This window comes from Lycorma delicatula, chromosome 2 (assembly GCF_047948215.1).
Source record: "Lycorma delicatula isolate Av1 chromosome 2, ASM4794821v1, whole genome shotgun sequence".
NCBI lineage: Eukaryota > Metazoa > Arthropoda > Insecta > Hemiptera > Fulgoridae > Lycorma > Lycorma delicatula.
In genome coordinates, this window is record NC_134456.1 from 30,633,654 (window position 1) to 30,652,982 (window position 19,329).

General features: G+C 28.9%; 1 protein-coding gene across 5 annotated transcripts in view; it reads right to left on the reverse strand.

Moving 5' to 3' along the window:
* TfIIS (RNA polymerase II elongation factor) overlaps positions 1–19,329 on the reverse strand; it is a 101,536-nt gene that overhangs the window by 36,868 nt on the left and 45,339 nt on the right. For 2 of the 5 annotated variants that reach the window (XM_075358583.1, XM_075358582.1), the window contains exons 5-6: positions 18,286–18,432; positions 13,624–13,709 (exon numbers count right to left, since the gene is read on the reverse strand). In XM_075358583.1, coding sequence (XP_075214698.1) covers positions 13,629–13,709; positions 18,286–18,432 — 228 coding nt within the window. In that variant the 3' untranslated portion in view covers positions 13,624–13,628. Of the gene's footprint in view, positions 1–11,165; positions 11,336–12,582; positions 13,710–18,285; positions 18,433–19,329 lie in introns of those variants that run through there. The other 3 variants (XM_075358581.1, XM_075358584.1, XM_075358580.1) reach the window with 3 other exon arrangements.

Genomic DNA, 19,329 nt, shown 5'->3' on the forward strand with positions numbered 1-19,329 from the left:
TGACATAGGGCTATAAATCCATTTCTGCAACCTATCATTGCAGCTGCGCCATCTATTGTTATTGAAACTAATTTAAAAAGTGGTACTTTCAAATCATTTGGTACTTTAAAAATCAAGTTTTTAAAGGCTTTGAATGTGTCTACACCTCTAGTCCTTTCTTTCAAAGAAATCATATCCAACAATTCTTCTTTAGATGTAAAATTCTTAAAAACAATACGAATGAAAACAAGTAATTGTGCTGTATCACTTATATCTGTCGATTCATCACACTGAAGAGAAAAACAAGAACATCTATTAATATCATTATATAACTGCTCTTTTACATTCCACTCATCCTTTCAATTCGTCGCATCACTGTGTTTTGAGACAATTGTAGATCTTGAATTGCAGCAACAATTTCACTCTTGTTCTTAAAATCGTTAATCTGACATTTCCAACAAAATTTCCTTTACAAATTCACTGTCAGAAAATGGCTTACATTTTTTTGCTAAGAGATAGCTTAGTTACTGCTTGTGACTTCAACCTTGGCTTTTTAAAAACGCTTTGTTGATTTGTTAATTGAGTTTTAAGATCCCAACTTTATGTTTTCTCAGTTCAGAATTTGGTGGATAATCTGTTTGATACTTATTACGTAAAGCTAAAAAATGTCTCTCCAGATTACCCTTTTTAGCAATGGTTACCGAGGTAAGGCATATTAAACAATAACATTTATCATTCACCATTGTAAAAAAGTAATCGAGTTCCCATTCTTCATTGAAGTGATAAGTTTTCGATTTTTGGGTTTACTACTCATGTCCATGAGTACACTAGAATGCAAAGAAATATGACAGTTTAACGAATATTTATTGAATTAAATATTTTCCTAGAAAATTCAAAAACTCATGAACTGCGGCAATTATCTTCGTTACATTGAGAGAAATAATAACAATACTGCATATTACAATCGGGGACAGCAATACAAATATATTAAAATCTAATAGAGATATATTCAAATTTACAAGTATGTTAAAGTTACAATATATTTATTATGGTTTACAATACTGACTTCTTAATTTAAATATAATTATTGTTATTCCTAATATATTTGTAATACTATCCCTTATTTTTCTCTCAGTGTAATGACTGCAGTTTAGAGATCTGTTGCTGAGAATGCTCACTTATCAAGTAAATAGATAGGTAAGAAAAGTAATTTAATTTAAAACAAAGAAAAGGTATTTACATTTTAAACAGAAGAAAAATTGAAACTCAACGTAGTCACTGAGGATAAATAATATTGATTAATAATAATACTGTTAATACAAAAGAAAAGAAGCTACCATATGGCACTACCAAATATTCAAACTAACTGACTGCGTTCTTCGATGAGTTGAGCTGTAACTGTTGCGTTCACGCATTGCGTCGAGTGATAAGTGTAACACATAAGTCAAAATGTATTGTGCTGGGTGGGCAGAGATTACAGTGTCAGGCTGTCAGAATTCTAGGAATTTATAACCTTGGCAAATTCCCAGAATGCATTAAACTATTGCTAGAAAGTTTTGTCTTCTACAATTGCTTCAAAGTCCATGGTACACACAATTCCACCTCAAACATTGCGAGTGATCAATGATTGACCAAAACTGGCCTCGCGATCGACCGGTCATTCACGATTGACTTGTTGGCCACCCCTGATATAATCAATGCCAAGTAATGGTGAGCTTGGAGTGTTTATGATTACTACCCAACTTAAGTTGCATCATGTTTATCCTACTAAGAGATGACTAATTATGGTGTGCCAATGTTTCAGAGAATAACAGTGATGTGCAGACTGATCATCCAACCTTACTGTTATGTGGTAGCTGCTGTAACTGACTTGCACTAGTGAATGCCATGGCAATAAAAATTCACATTAGTCACAGTGGTCTTTAATGTAATGCAGCTCGTTTAACCACTCATTCTGCCTAGCTACTTTTAAGCAATCTTTTAGAAGGATACATAATCAGAATGGATAACTCCGATGAAGGCCAGCTTACTTAGTGGCTACATAGACTTTTTCATTGGAGTATTTACATGACTAAGAATCTGTAAATATGGGTGTTCATCTGTCTCACTAATAAATGTATAAGCATTTACTTAATCATAGCATTAACAAACCACAAACAAACGCATAACAGAATCACTCTGATATGAAAAATAAATTAAGGAACCTAAATCCAGTCAATAACTTACTGAAGATTTAAGAATATGATCTATAACCTAACAGTTTTTACAAAGAATGTGAAAATAATCAAACATTTTATTATTATTCATTCTTTTTTATTTTAGCAGATTATTACAGCTATTGTCTTGTCACCATTACTTGCTATTACTTGTCTGCTTCCTGTCACCATTTTTGTCTGTCATAACAACCTTCAACTTCAAGAATTCTGCTTTTTATTGGTTCTTCAATATTATTTTTCAACAGTGACTAGGATGTCCTCTCTTCCTTCTTTCTGGAAGTACACACTGTAAAACCTTTTTCTTAGGAAATTATGAGTATCATTCAATCTACCATGGCCAAACCATTTCAACCATTCCATATCCTGCTGTTCCTGAAGATCACTGATTACATCTCTTTTCTCTATGTATTTCTTCTCTTATGTAATTGTTCCTTACTTTGTCTACCCTACTTCTCTTCATGCTCTACCTGAATACTCTATTTCCATCACTAAAAGTTAGACCTGTTTCTTCCATTTACATCTACAGCTCTTCATATAACATCACACTGTGGGTACAATGATTCTATAAATTCTTTTCTTCATCTTTATTGTTACACACTGAACCCACGAAACTGAATTCTGTGGTCTGATGGCTTCTACCCCCCCTTATTTATCCTAGTTAGAATTTCATCATAACTGCATTTCACCATATTAGATAACATTTCAAGTTAGTTTAATTTATTAAGTCCCAAGTATTATTTCTTCTAATTATAGGTCAGTAATGATTCTTGTCCCTACTACCAGGTATTCTCATCTGCTGAGGTTCACATTTTCATATTCTCCTTAAACTTTCCTTATCATATAATAAGATCTGACTCATCCTCAGCCAAAAATAACTGGTCGCTGTAAACATAATGTCATTTAAACATTTAACACATTGTATACTGAGTTTTTGTAAATTCTTCATTCATGTTACATGCTTATCAAAGTAGATTTACAAATTTTACACAATGTAATACTAAGATTTATTATTGATTTAGAAATAATCTACTGCATTACAGGATCTTAAAAGACAAAAAAACACCTAGAATCTTGATCATACTTTTTAATGAAATAATTAAGATCATTCTCAATTGTCACCGTATGACAGGTTTTTATGTCAATAATGATAAATCTTTAGCATAAAATTGAATTAGGCTCTTCTGTGGCACACTGTCTTCCAATATGGGCATCTGAAAACTGCTATCCCTATTCAAACATGAAATTTTGATAATCTAGGAATTCTGCAATCAAGCACTACCACCTCATTCTCTCAGGTGTTCAATATACAAAAATCTCTTGTCTTTGCCAAGTCATACCACCTGTCTTTTCCAAGTCCATGTACGCAGCAACAAGTGATATGTGTAATAAAAGCATCTTGAGCAAGCTAGTTCAAGGATGATGAGAAATATGCATGATCTGAATCCATAGTGTTATGTTCGTAAGGAAGTTTTTCTTAAGATATCACTCCAAGCTAAGAATCTAAGTAAACCAGTAACTATGTTCAATTCCCTTTCAATTCTCCAATTAACTTGCAGATAAAAACCAGAATTCATCCTTGCAAGCTATCTATAGCTACTTTGGTACATTCAGCTTTGTACCTGGGGCAGATATATAACACATGGCATACATCATCACTGGCCCTACACTCCAGACACAAGCCTGAATTAATTAAACCTTTCTTTTTCCTGTTTAGCCTCTGGTAATTATCGATCAGATAATACTTCAGAGGATGATATGAATGAGTGTAAATGAAGTGTAGACTTGTACTGTCTCAGTGACTATTCCTGAGATGTGTGGTTAGTTGAAACCCAAATGCCAAAAACACCGGTATCCACGACCTAGTATTCAAATCAGCGTAAAAATAACTGACTTTACTAGAAGTTGAATGGTGGAAGTCTCGACTTCCAAATCAGCTGATTTGGGAAGATGTGTTCACCACTAGACCAACCCGATGGGTTGAATTAATCAAACCAAATCTGACCAACCTATCTATGTAATAGCTGATTGGGGGAGGCAAACTGCAGCAAAATTTTTATTTTTTCCAAATATCAGAGCATGTGTGATTATGGAAGGAAATTCAACGTTCAAATTCCTGAAATGTTCAATGGCAAACTACTTTTGAATTTAGATAAATTCTGAAACATTCAGATGTTGGTCTACCTTGTGACCTTTCATAAAACTTTGGAATGATATCTAAGTACTTTCGTAAATAAATCATTTTACCAGAATGAATTAATGGTTACAATCGGATAGATTTACTTGAAGCATTAAGCAATTATTTGGTAAATTTAAAAAATCTCCGGTTCACAGAAACATTCTTACAGATCAATACTTGCTAATCATTGAAGTAGTGAAAATTCAGTAGGGTTAAATAGTGAAACTTCGTCAATCATATTTACATGATTGATACAAAGATACAGGTCTAAATCCTACCTAATATTTTCACTAACATTCCCAAGTGATGCAAGAACTTAATTCTCTGGGGAAAAAATGGTAATTAAAATATCTACAATTAAACACAGATTAAATTAGGATTAGTTTCCAAATTACATCACGGTTACAATATAATTAATACCAAATTCTGAAAACTCAGAGTGAAAAGAATTCATTTTTGGCAAGCTATAGTAGATGTCTTAAAATAAACACTCATTCCTTCATGGTCTTACCAATATCCGAGGAGTTACACCAAAACCACTTAGAATTATTTTTAATGAATTGATTTAGTCTTTGTTGATCAGTTTAAATAAAAATTAAGGGATAATAATCCCCAGTCCTTAATTTATTATCTTCCTGTCAGAAACATTCTGTTATACAATGCTCATTTGTTAAAAATAATAGAATCGTTTTTTATTTTTCACCTAATCTTAATAAGGTTGAGGGATGAGTCTTACATATTTAATCCTTCAAAAGACTGGGTTGAATCCTTGGAAAGGCTTTACTGATGAAATAGATCCTGTTGAAGGGATTTTAAGTGATAATTATTTTTATAACTCTGTATGGGTATCCTTCTATTTTGTCACCCACCCCTTTTTCATAATCCCTTCTTCAACATATTAACCTCCTTTTCACTTACAACATGCAAAATGGAGGACAGTACTAAGCATGTTTTTCTTATCAATGCTATACTGACATTTGAGAATGATAATGCTCTATCCTTAACAGCCTGTCATCTAACTGCTGTCATTTGCTTTTTAATGATGCTGTGAGAACTACAACACAGAAAACAATTCAATTATTAAATCAAAGGTAAAAAATAACTACATTCACATTTTACTGCTCTTTGCTGTCTTCAAATGACAGTACAAAATTGAAAAAATTATAAGTTTAAAATAAAAATTATAAAATACAAATATATATCCTAATTATATACAAAATTCCAAGGTATGAATTATTTTACACATAACATTTTTATGTAAGATCTGTTGTAATAGCTGCTATAATAGAACCTCTCCCCTTATATTATATATTTAATGTAAAAAAAGTTTATTTACATATAATAATGCCCTTGACATTTGGTTTATCTATTAGGTATTATGGCCGTATAAGTAGCTGACATCTGATTTACGTAAATCCATTTTCAAATTATAATGTTTTAAAACAAAATTTCAAGAAAGTAATAATTCAATTTCTTTTTTAAAAATAAATCTTTAAACATTTACAATGAAGAATACACCTTTAATCTAAATGCTATTAAAAGATTAAAAACTGCTACTAAAAGACTATTAAATATTAAAAGAAGCATATATGTAATAATTTTCTAATCTGCTCGATAGTTTATGTTAATGTTTAAATTAAAATATCTCTGCTAGATAGCAGAGATATTTTAATAGAGATCTATTATTGAAGGTTAACCTTTTACTTTCCCTTATATTTGGCATATATTTTGACATACCTTGACGTTTTACATACTAAGAGATCCATTAAGACAAAAAAACAAACATTTTTCTAGATGTATGCATGTATATAACTATGTGGGTTGCAATACTTTTCACTAAATAATTTCAGAACTGAACTAAATTGGATGAACTGATTTTTTTCAAACTTCATTGGTGGATAAAATTTTTATAATTTATTTTCTTTTGCTTCAAATCATCCACTATTTAAAAAAAAAGAAGATATTTCAGAACTATGACTTCCCTTCAGTTTCTTAAGCCTTGATATCTCCTAATTTTAGTATTTAAGAGAAATTCTCTGCAGAAATACCATTTCTTAAAATAAAGCTCCCATTAATAAAGATATCTTAATTTTTTTACTTGCCTTAACCTGAGAATAACTTAAATATGATATGATATACGAAAGAAGATCTCTTTTCAGAGATCTCCTTATGTAGGAAAGTAACGAAGTGCATGCCTAAAACCCAGCCAGCAGCACCATTATCTCCTCCTCTTAACATTGCAGTTGTTCCAAATGTCCTGAGAGTGCTTTATAGTGTAAAACAAATATACACACAGATTTTGTTCTCTGCTTCTAAGCAGAGAATCTAAAGCATCTAAAAATTTAGATTAATTAATAAAATAGCATAATAAAATTTAGCAGAGATTTAGATCTCTGCTTCTAAGCAGAGATCTAAAAATATCTTTACTCCAAGTAAGTATTTTACAGTAGATAATAACATGTATGTAAGCAACATAAAGTCAGGGTACTTAAATGAGTGAATTATGCCGAATTTTAGCATTCTATTCATCTATAAAGTTAAAAATATGGATATTTGCATCTGAGGAATCGAGAACCGTTTACATTATTTTAAACTTCACCATAAAAAATTCTTTTCAGCAAAGTAATAGATGGCACTAATTTAAAGTGCGTAATTTCTGATTTTTTGCCTTTTAAAATCAGTTTATTTGATCAATCAGTTCTTCCTATTTTATACCTTCCAATAGTCAGATCTTTTAAAATTATGTTATAGAGAAGTAAGAACTCCTCGATAAAATTTAGTAACATGTAAAATTTTTAGCACTAATATAATTGAAAAGATTTTAATTGAGTAGACTTTGTTTTCCAGGGCTGTATGCTTTCTAAACTTTAGTAGTTCTTAATAAAACAATTCTAGCAGAAGAACAGTTGAAATAGCCAAAATGATTAATTTCTACCTTATACAAATTCACACACTACACTCAATAATACTCTACAAGGATAACAACTAATATTATAAAAGATTTCTTAGTGGATACCCAATTTCAAAAAAGGATCTCCTAACTACTGATTACTTTGACCTAATGAAACAGCGATCACTGTGAATGTATTTACAAGCAGAATAATCAAAAGCAGTAAAATGATTAACACTTTTAAAATAATTCAGTGTGACCTTTGCTATTCTAGAAGACTGAATCATCCAGTAATCTCACAACTTTTACAATAATGAATTTTCAAGAGTTTATTTTTTATGCAATAGTTTTACATATTTATAATTATTTAATAATTTCAAACATATTACAAAAAATCTGGAAATTTCAGAAAATATTCAACATTAAACTTTGCTAGACATATTGCAAAATATCGTAAAGAAATATTTTAATATTGTTTAAAAAAATGTAAACAAATTTTCACATATACATTTGAATTTTTAAAATTTTTACTAGCAACTGATAAATACAACACAATAACACTGGTAAAATATTCTAACTTAATAGATTTCATGAAAAATTAAAAAAAATATGCAAGTATATTATGATAAACAGCTGACAAATTAAGAACTTATTCAATTAAATAAGCAAGAAGCACAAAGTACAAGCACAGAAAAATTAGAAGAAATTAAGATTATTTACCACCAAAATAACAAAGGAATTAAAAAATTTAAAAACTATTTTATTTATTTTGAAAAAAGATAATTCTATATCATTTTAGGATCATCCTTTATTGGTAAGTAGTGAAAGATTTTTTTTTTTTGGCGATGTGTAAGTTTTCAATTTTAGTAAAAGAAGTAAACAATATTATGAACAGATTTATTAAAAGGGGGAAAAAAGGACACAAAATTTAAGTCTGTAGTAATGTACTTATCAAGTTACAAATGACAATGAGTAAGAATAAACAAATGGATGTATAGATGTTTGTATTTATAAAAAATCAAAGTTCTGAGACATCTATTTTTTATTACTGTAAAAAATATTTAGTCAGGTTACACAAACAGATTACAATGAATACATTTATCAAGTCAGATATAAGTAACAAATGAAACTGTGTAAGAATGAACAAATGAAAATAGATTTTATCTAAGAAAAAAAAAAGAATGTCTTGATACATTAAATCTCATTACTATAAAACAGTTTACCTAGTTTACATAAAAAAAAGAAACCAGTTACATTCTACACAAATTATATTACTCAATTCCAAAAATAATTATTCAGAAAATTGAATGTTCTGTAGCTGATGTATTTATATATATATATATATTCTAGTTTTTCTCAATTTGCTTATGCATTGGTCTGAATGATTCTTTATCACCTTTTATATTGAATTTTGAGGAGAGCTGTAATTTACATAGATAACTCCACTCTTTGGTGAGAATCTTAAACATAGAATGTGCATTAATACAACTTTGTATTGTTAACGGTCTGAGTTTCTAAATCACATTTTAACAGATGTCTATATGGTTCCTGCAATTATTTATTCCTGATTTTATTTATGATACTTCATTTATCAACTTTTCAGATATTGGGGATTCGATTAATGTTTTATCAATAAATAATTTGTTTCAACGTTCTTTTTACATTTATCAGTGAAAGTAAAATAATAATAAAAATAAATACGTCAACAGTATGTGATTAAACATTTGGGCATATAGAAAAGTTGAGGAGCATTCAACAGTGGTAAAGCAAGATTAGATAATTATATCAAAATTTTAAAGTGTTTTTAAAAAGTACAACATAACTTAATAATGCCTAAAAGTAACTTTATGTTATAATGTATCTTAAAACTAATGACTGCTTGCTAATAAAAAGTGAATGGCATGCAAGCAAAGTGATTTGCCAATCACTTTGCTGAGTGACATGTGCTGTCACTCAGCACATGTATGTAATAATTTCAACTGGTTTATTAGGAGTTACTACTAGCCATTTGGTCAACAGTCTGTTTTTCTGTGACAGTGAATAATGATGACTATAGCAATAAATAATCCTATCAGATCTGATGTCTGGTCAGTTGATTTATTAAAATTTACTGTGAGTTGTGAAAAATTTACAGGCCTACAAAAAAGAGTGAGGAAAGATAAGACAGCAGTCATTAAATTAACAGACTATAAAAGACTACATAATAAATGTTACTTATGGATAGTAATAATAGGTCTAGTGTTCAAAAGGATGTGACCTTATTGAGCAAGTAATTGGAAAAGTTTTAAAAAAATTGATGCCTCATAAACAGTGGGATAATATGAAAGATCATGATCAGTGTTTCTGGTACAAAATATTGTCCTAGAGAGTATATTTTTATGGAGCCAGGAATTAACAGTCATACAAGAACAGTATATGAAACACTTTACTAGATGTAATCCTAGATGGATTTTTATCTGTAGTACAAAGAAACTTGTTTCTTAATTTAAAATATATATATATTTTTTCTTAGAAAATACTGGTATTGAAAAGTAAAGAAGGTATTATGAGCTAGTAATAGATTTTATCTCTTTTAATTATGTTTCTTAATGATCTATCTGCTTTCATCACTTACCACATGTACGATTTATTTTATACTGCTTTAGTTCAAATTATAGAGATTTCACCAAATACATTAAAGAGGAATTCAATACAATTCAAGAAATAGTATCAATAGCACAGTAGTAATTCAGTAAATGAGTAAAACCTGATCCCCATTTAAATACAAAATGCAAGTCTGGTTAGCAATTACCTGACTTTTGATGCATAATAACAGAAGATGCTTAAGTTAATTAAGTCAAGGACCTAAAAATCATAAGTTATCTTGAAGTACAGTAACACAGATAAAAAAATTAATTTATTACGATTTAAGAATAAAACACTGTTTTTCTTTAATACATTAACCGATAAGTAATACTTACTCAACATTGTACATATTATGTACAGTAATATACATATAATTTATGATCTAAAACATACAATTTTTATTTAATCTATCAAAACAAAGATCTAACAAACAGAAAATATCTTTTTTATTTGATAAGAAATTCTAAATAAAACATATTTAATGGGAATCAAAGTAAGGACCATATCGAAAGAATTCACATGTTAAAAATTAATAATTTTATAACTTAACTTACAAAACTTAGTAATGTTATTACTTATCTTGGATTGCTTCCTGATAGAATAGTGATTAGAATTAGTGATAAAATAGTGAAACATCAGTGAATTATTTATGACATATTTATGAATGGTGCATACATTATTAGTTATAATTCCAATAAACAAAATAAAAAATGGGTTTTGTGCATCAATAGGCTTCTACAATATTTTTCTATTATACAAAATTGTTCATTGTAGAACAGCTTAGGCCAACCAAACATTGATTATATTGTGTTGAATGTAATATTAACAAAACTGATTTTTTGCTTACTATTTTTCCAACTGCTCAGTTTAAGAGGCAAGTATTTAGTATTTGATTTGAAATTACTGAAGAGTATTAATCTTTAGCTGATGATGAAAATAATAAGAATTGTACAGTTTAGATAGTAGTTAAGGTGACACCTTCATTTCTGATGCTAAGTACTCATTATTCTCAAATGGTTTTTCACATTTAATTTCTTATTTTGATGTATATTTTTATTTACGCCAGATTAAGAATCAAGTTTAGTATCAGGTTGACAAGCATCTAATATTCTATTAGAACATTTTCTATTTAATAGCAACAGATATACAATGAGAAAAACAACTGATGTTCAGTGGAAGAAACCTTTTTCCAAATTTTCTACAAAAAAAAAAAAACTGAACCATTACATTTCATTCTTTCATTTAATACATTATTTTTTAAACAAATAAAGTTCTGTGTTTGTAATTTTTGTTCGGGTACGTTTAGAGAGGCAAAAAAGTATCTTTCAGTAACATATTTTTTATTTTTTTATTGTAAAATATAATATTAAACTAACTATTTTAATTATAAAAAATGTTCTTTAAACTCAAACCTTTTTCTATTACTTCATGATTTGAATTGAAGTTCAACTGGAATCATATAAAACAAATAAGAAAATTGTGCAGTTTTTGATAAAATTTATGCACCAGTTCCTTGGAAGAAAAACTTTAAGACATGTTTAACTAGGTTTATATACATTAACGTTCTTAAATTTTAAACCTACATATAACACTATAAATCAGATCAAATTCATATCAGTAAAAAGTTTTTTCTAATACACACACCACCCACATATAAAAAAATATGAATATTTTAATAGAAGATCAATATTTTTATTTAAGCTGCTATCTAAATAAATTACTAGATAAGAAATATCCTTGAGTAAGATTTTTTCTCTTTGTAGATCTACTTTATTCATTCACTCTTACTAAAATAAAATTAAACACGCTGTAATTGTTAGATAAAAACGTATAAATTGTTATCAATAGTTACTAGTTATATTTTTTTGCAGTTATTAACTATTCCAATATTTATATGCGAAATATTGCAGTACATGTCTTGATTGAAGAAATTAAAGTAAATAATTTAGAAACACAGATAGGTTAGATAAGATTTACATGAGTAAAAATAAAAATACTAAAACACAATTTCTTTTACATGATCAATTACATGTATTCTGAAGAAGTCATAAAAATATCATACTACCTTTTAAAAAAAAAAAAACTCATTTTTATATTGATGGAGATGTTTTTAAGACATCCATAAGCAACAAATAAATAACCTACAAATTAAGTCAGTTAAACATTAACTTCTACTTCACCTTCTGAAGCCAAAGCTATTGATGCCAGCTTCAGAAAGTGATGAAAGAATTACAAAATTGAAATATCCTAAATTGTTTAACATCAACATGGATAAAATGTTTATAATTATTTATGCTGACAATTTAGTTAAGCACCACCAGGAGGTAATACTATACCAGGAAGTATATACACAAAATGCATTATTTTATAACATTAAACCAAGGATTTTTAGAAATCAACTACATACACTATGTATTTTTTTTAAGAAAGAGATTAGAACATTTTTATGTATCACACTTTACTGTAAATACATTTATCACATAAAAAAATAGTTCTATCATTTATACCAATTAATATACACATAATCAATTAAATTCATGTAGTCGTGATTTAAATATCTAAAATATATATATATATATATATATATATATATAAAAGAAAGGCTAAAAAATGATTACAATTTTTTAAAATAAAATTTAATATTTAAAATAACATAATTCACAAGAGATAAAATATATTTTCATCTAATAATAATGCTTTTCAAACTTGTTAAGAGAATTAGCTAGATGTTTATGAAATTTATAAACTGGAAATTTCAATTATTAGGTATTTAATTTAAAAAGATATTGCGGCTGCAATTAAAATTAAGAGTTGTTATTGTCTGTTATGTTGTATTGTATTTATTTAAAATTTTAGACAAAAACAATTTCACTGATTACTGAAGAATAAAATGACAGAATAGAAATTGGATTCATACGTTGCAATTAAATTAACTTGCAACAAATATTTCAGATCTTAATTGCTGCCCACCAAAATTTCTTTGTTTCGTTACTGTTACCTTTCAGCTACTCTTAAATGTATATTTTAATCTAATAGATCTTCCTCATTAAGTAATCGGCATGAAAATGTATCAATTATCATCAATATCACAAGAGTTACATAAATTATATTGAACATTCAGTCACTAGTAGTTTTGAATTGTACTTGCAACGTACATTGATAAGAATGTATTCCATCTATATTATGTACAGGTTATATAATATAAACATTATTAATTCATTACCTTTATTGTTTAAAACAAGAAGTACTAAAAACTGAAAACTTGAATATACTGAATTAAGTCTAATATTTGTATTATAGTAGACAAAAATAACAATATATTTCGTATAGTATCACTATCTTGTTGTCAAAATGAGTGCAACCTTTTGATAGTTCTAAGGAAATAGTAATATAATACTTTAATAATAAATTATTTTTCCTAAAAGTAATATAAACAGTACTACAATATATTTATTTTTTTTTTTTTATAAAATGAAAAGCATTTACATTTAATGTAAACAGTAATATTTATCAACATACATATAAATACATATTGGTTAATGCATCCTAAAATAATGTTACACTTTGTTGGGCACAATATCTTTCTTTAATATTGATTTCATTATAGATTTACAATAGAATAGTAGTAGTAATCATAACAGCAACATCAATGTAACAAAACAATGAACTGAGGTAAATAAACACAAATCACTTCAAGTATAAACCACTTAATCTATGAATATGTAAAAAAATCTTACACAACTTAGCAGAACTTCCATCGATTGCCACATTCATTGCACATAACAAATGTTGTCATAGGTTCATCAGCACTCCTTGTTTGTACCTTTAATAAAAAACCACACTTCTATTAGTAACTTGTAAATTAAATTAATGTGATACCATAAACTTATTTTTATTAAAAGTATAGTAAATTTTACATTAATAAGGATTCTATGATTTATTGACTGACACTTTGTCCCACCCCCCCAAAAAATAACAATATCATTTTCAGGGAATTTTTACACACAGTGTACAGTAGATAGATAAAACGAAATCTAATCATATCATCATTATCTCTTACAGACAGAAGGCAGGCAGGTAGACAGAAAAAAGTCTGCATGTGCTCATGCATAAATGTGTGGATGAGCTTTCATTCTTTAGTTAAACTTCATACTTCAAAAGTAACTGACAAAAAAGTAGTAAAATAAAACTCTTATTAAGTACTTAAAAAAAGTTGAGCTGCATATGCAGTTTGTGTGGATATTCTGTTAATTAAATCCTGAAAAACATAACTGCACTGTACTGAATAAATACAAAATAGATTTATAGTTCTACAAATAACAAATTTTTGGTGTGAAATTTTTGATTTATGACAATTTTATAAGTAAGTATAATAAATCAGAAAGCATTTTAAGAAAAAAAAACTTTTTATTAAATGAAATTAACCAATTCACAGCAATAAAAAATTAGAAATAACACTCCATGTCAACAAAAACTGGAAATTTTACTTAGTTTATATTTGAAATCCTTGGTTAGAATCAATGAATATTCATTGCATTAAATAATTTTTTTTTATTTTCATTTTTCACTTAAATTCTACATTTAATGTTTGTAATCTTTTATATTTATCTCAAAGGAGCCTAAGAAACAAAAGTCATTATGACTACCATTTCATAATATTTATAAAGCTAGTTACTAATTTTGTTTACTATAATCAGAAATGGAATAGACAAGTGTTGTTCATACCATGTATATTAAAGCCAGGAGAAATAAAGTTTTCTGTTTTAATCAGAACAGTCTGATATGTAATATAAAATGGATATAAATGCAATCATAGCAGTGTTAAATATGGCTGAAGTGTGAATGATAAGTGCAAGTTGTGTCCACAGCAAACTAGAAATAATTTTAAATTGCACATCAGCACATCTATAGCATTGAATATCTTACAAAAAGAAAATAAATAAGCAATCTCCTTTCAAATCGATACTGTTACTATGGAAAGCCAATTACCTAAATTTAGGAAATGTATCCATACAGATAAAATCAAATAATTAAGATGAATCCTCCCTATATTATAAAATGGTAAGAAAAATGCTGAAAACATGAAAATTACAATAACTCAAAACATTATTGATCTACTGAAATGGGTAATGGCTTAAAATACTCAGAGAATCAAGCAAGTTACACCTAATGAGGTCTCATCCAAAATTTTTCCTCAACTCTTGAGTCGAGAAATATGAGTGAACATTGGTTGTGTATATACACGGTAAGAAAAATTCTGAAAATACAAAAATTGCAATAACTCTAGACATAATGAGGCAATACCCAAAATTTTTGAAGAGGGTTGGGCCATGAAGCAGCCAAGGGGTGCAGTTGTATAGATTTTAATAAAAATAACATCAGAATATAGTAATAAATATTAGCTGTGTGAAAGCCATAACTAACGTATTAAATGTTGAAGGATTTTTATCCTATAATATTAAAATATATAATTTATATAAATAAAATCTTATAATGAAATATTACAGACTAGTATATTAGCAAGTATATTTGTTTTGTAATCAACTAAACGAGAAAATACATATATACAGACAAGAACAAATACAACTAATACAGGGTGTCCCATATAAAACGTAACCCAACCTTATATAGGTAGGTATTGAAATAATAAAAAGGCATGTGTAAATGTAAATGTAATTTTTATTATTACCATCCATTACCTTACATTTAGAGTAAATGTTGGAAGTGGCCACCATCTTCTTGAATACAAGCTTCAATTCTTTTTACAGCGTTTCTTGCAACTTTTTTCAAAGTTTGTGGCTGGATATTTAATACAGCTTGTTCAATATTGACTTTCAATTGTTCAAGTGTTTGTGGTTTGTTGCTGTAGCTTTTTCTTTGAGGTAACCCCGTAGAAAAATCTGGAGATCTTGGTGGCCACAAGCCTCGACCGATAACACAATTACCAAAGAATTCCTCAACAAAATCAGAAGTTGAACCTGCGTAGTGCGATGTCCACCATCATGTTGTAGCCAGCAGTGTCTGTCTTCCTCTTCCAATAGTGCAATGAACTGAAATAAAATATCCTGATATTGTTCTACATTAATGGTGTACACGAAAAAATTAGGACCGATTGTTTTCTTCTGCGATATCGTGCACCACACGCCCAACTTCTGCAGGTGTAATTGTTTTTCGTGATAAACGTGGGGATTTTCAGCACTCCAAATTCTACTGTTTTGGCTGTTTACATTGCCATCCAAATGAAACCGTGCTTCATCTGTGAAAAATAACAAATCCATAACATTAATTCCCTCATGCAGAAATCGACAGAACCATTGACTTATTACAACATTGTAGCCGTTTTTCTTTGTCGGGCTCAAGAAGTTGATGAACCGTTTGAATGCGATAAGGTTGTAACTGTAATTGTTTGGTCGTCCGATGAACAGTTGATTTATACAAATTAATTTCAGCACACAAACGTCTGATCGACGTTTTATTTCGCGAGGCGAGTAATCGGTCTTTGATTTCAGTGACTGTATCTGTATTCAACACTGACGCAGATCTTTTGTGTTCCTTGTTATTAACAGAACCAGTCTCTCTAAATTTTGCAACTAACCTTAATACTGATGTTTTGTTAGGAGCTAGTTTATCTGGGTACTTATGGCGAAACAAATCTTGCACTGCAACCACTGATTTCGTACTGAAGTACTACTCGACAATGAAAACATGTTCATCTAGCGAATACACCATCTTGTCTCTAGCAATACACTGAACATTTTGATTGCATTGTTGTTACTATTGGTAGTGTTCTACTGCGTCGCCACGATGTTCAGATGTTGGACGAGTCCATTTCAGTAACTAGTAAGGGAGTAAGCTTGACTTTTGAAATTTCATGGATGAGTGATTGATTGGTTGTATTTTATATGGGACACTCTGTATAATCTCATAGCTACATTATATTTTCATATAAAAAAATTCTTTTATCAACTGATAACATTATTAAAGTTTCTAATATATCTAGTTCTGGCACAATTTGTTGTTACAGTTTCTTTTAAAGGTGAAGAGAAATTAAGTATTAAGAAAAAACCTATACGGGAGTTACCATCATTGCACTGAATGAATAAAAAGATTTTAAAATATATAATATAAAGGCACTGTGCTGCCTAGGACAAAAGTAAGTGAAAAAATACTCCTACTTATTATTTACAATAAGAATTAACATCCAACCTATGCCAATAAACCTTCATACCATCAGAATTGGGACACCCTGTATAAGGACAAAGGCCACAATGTTACGATCAGTATTTTGTACAGTAATGATAATTGCAATAATTAAATATATAGTACTACTTGGGGAGAAACTATATATATACTGAATCCACTTTTATAACATCATATGAACTGACAAACCTGGAGATTCAAAATATGACTGCAAATAGGTTTTGATAATGATAATGGATCACAGAAACATAAGTTTTACAGAAGCTGACTGTTACCAAGGTGGTTTATGTTATTTCTGTGACACTCTCCTTGACTGGGTCAGGGACACAAAGTAATGATGGTAGTGACCTTTGCATCAATCAAAGTCATGGCAAAAATAAATCTGACATGTAACTAAATGAAATGCCGCCTATCTGGATACAAGTCTTCAATCATATTCTGGCAGTGTGATGTGCAAATCCTTGGATCAGAACATCACACTGATTCTGCAGTTTAATGAAGTGTCTGCATGGTGGATTCCATGTTACTTAACTGCAGAACTGAATGAATGTGTTGATGCTAGAGAGGAACTTTCAGTTTGGAGATGACGGTTCCCAAGGAAGAATTGTTACCTTAGATGAACCTGGGTCCACTATTGCAAACTGGAAAGTAAAGAAAAAAAGAACAAAAAATGGCATCTTAACTTTTCCCCAAAACTGAAAAAAAATTCTTCATACTATCAATGTCAGAAAATACTATACCAATTTTATTTTGGGATTAATAATAGGTAATTTTGGAGCATTACGTATCTACGAACATATGTTACACTAATATTTGTTATGTTCAACATAAAAAATATTATGTTATGTTAAATATGTTGTGTTCAACATAACATAATGTTTATTATGTTCAACATATGTTGATCTTCTGAAGAATCAACTGCAGTGGTTTCATGTTTTTGGAATTTCAAAGAGGTGATGGGAGGGAAGTCTTTTAGATCTGACACAAAGGTGAAATACAAATCAAGTGAGTGACTATGATCTCAGACAAAAATGTTTTTCTCTCATACACTTGTAAATAATTGTGTGCACAGAAATGTTATGTACATAACATTTATATTCAATAAATTAAGAAAACAAACAGTTATGTTTTTCATATTAATTTCTCTTTTAAAATAATCACATAATTTCAAGCAGCAGTAAATAAATATTGAATCTTACCTGATTATAAGTACAATTCCTCTTTTTACACTTTCCACATTTAAGGAGATCAGTCTTTGTACCTTGTACAGTTGCTAACTGGGCATCATCAATTGATTCTTTCACAAATTTATTTCTTAAAGCCTTCATTTCATCACTTGCCATTTCCTAATAAAAAAATTAATAATTGACAACACAAAACAATTTTAATTTGAGATTTACATTCTTTTTATAGATATGCGTGGACTTCTTAAGTATTGGAACAAATTTTGTATAAAATTCCACAATGTTAAAATATATAAATTCGTATGTAATTAAACAATCAAGATTTAGCCAAAAATACAAGTTTTAGATGAAGCACTCATTTTTTCATAATTTTCTAAATTTCAACTAAACAATAAATATACTTACTTTAATTTTTTGTCTAAATATATTAAACATCTGAAGTTGCTTTATATTAATGCCATATTAGTTGGTTTCATACAATAACTAGAACAGTTATTCCAGAGTATCAATTCCAATGTGAGGTATTGATACTCCAGAAAAATCAAATCTTATCCCAGGCTTACTAAGGAAAATATGAAGGAAAGTGGTATTACAATATTCTTGACTAAGACAAATTTTCTATTATATGTCACATGTCAACCCTAACACAATGCATATTTTGCTTACAATCTCTTCACCACAGCGAATGGAAGCATAATGAATGTATTAAATACATTACTCAGAAATAAAACAATTCTCTGAAGTCACTTAAATCTCAGGTGCATTACAAGCTGATATCCATAAGGAATAATGGGGCAGATAGTGTAAGGCAACAAATTACACTTTCTATTATAAAACAATTCATTCATATGTACAACCTTAATCCAGTAGGGTAAATAAGTAATAACATTAACTGAAGAATTCTGTCAAATTAATAAAATAGAAATGTAATAGTTTTCTATCAATTAGGAATAAGAACATGAGCCGAATTTTACCAGGTAGATACTACTAGTTTGGGTTTTATACAAACCCCCAGATAGAAAACAGGATCAGTTGAGCCACACTCCCACAGCACTTGTT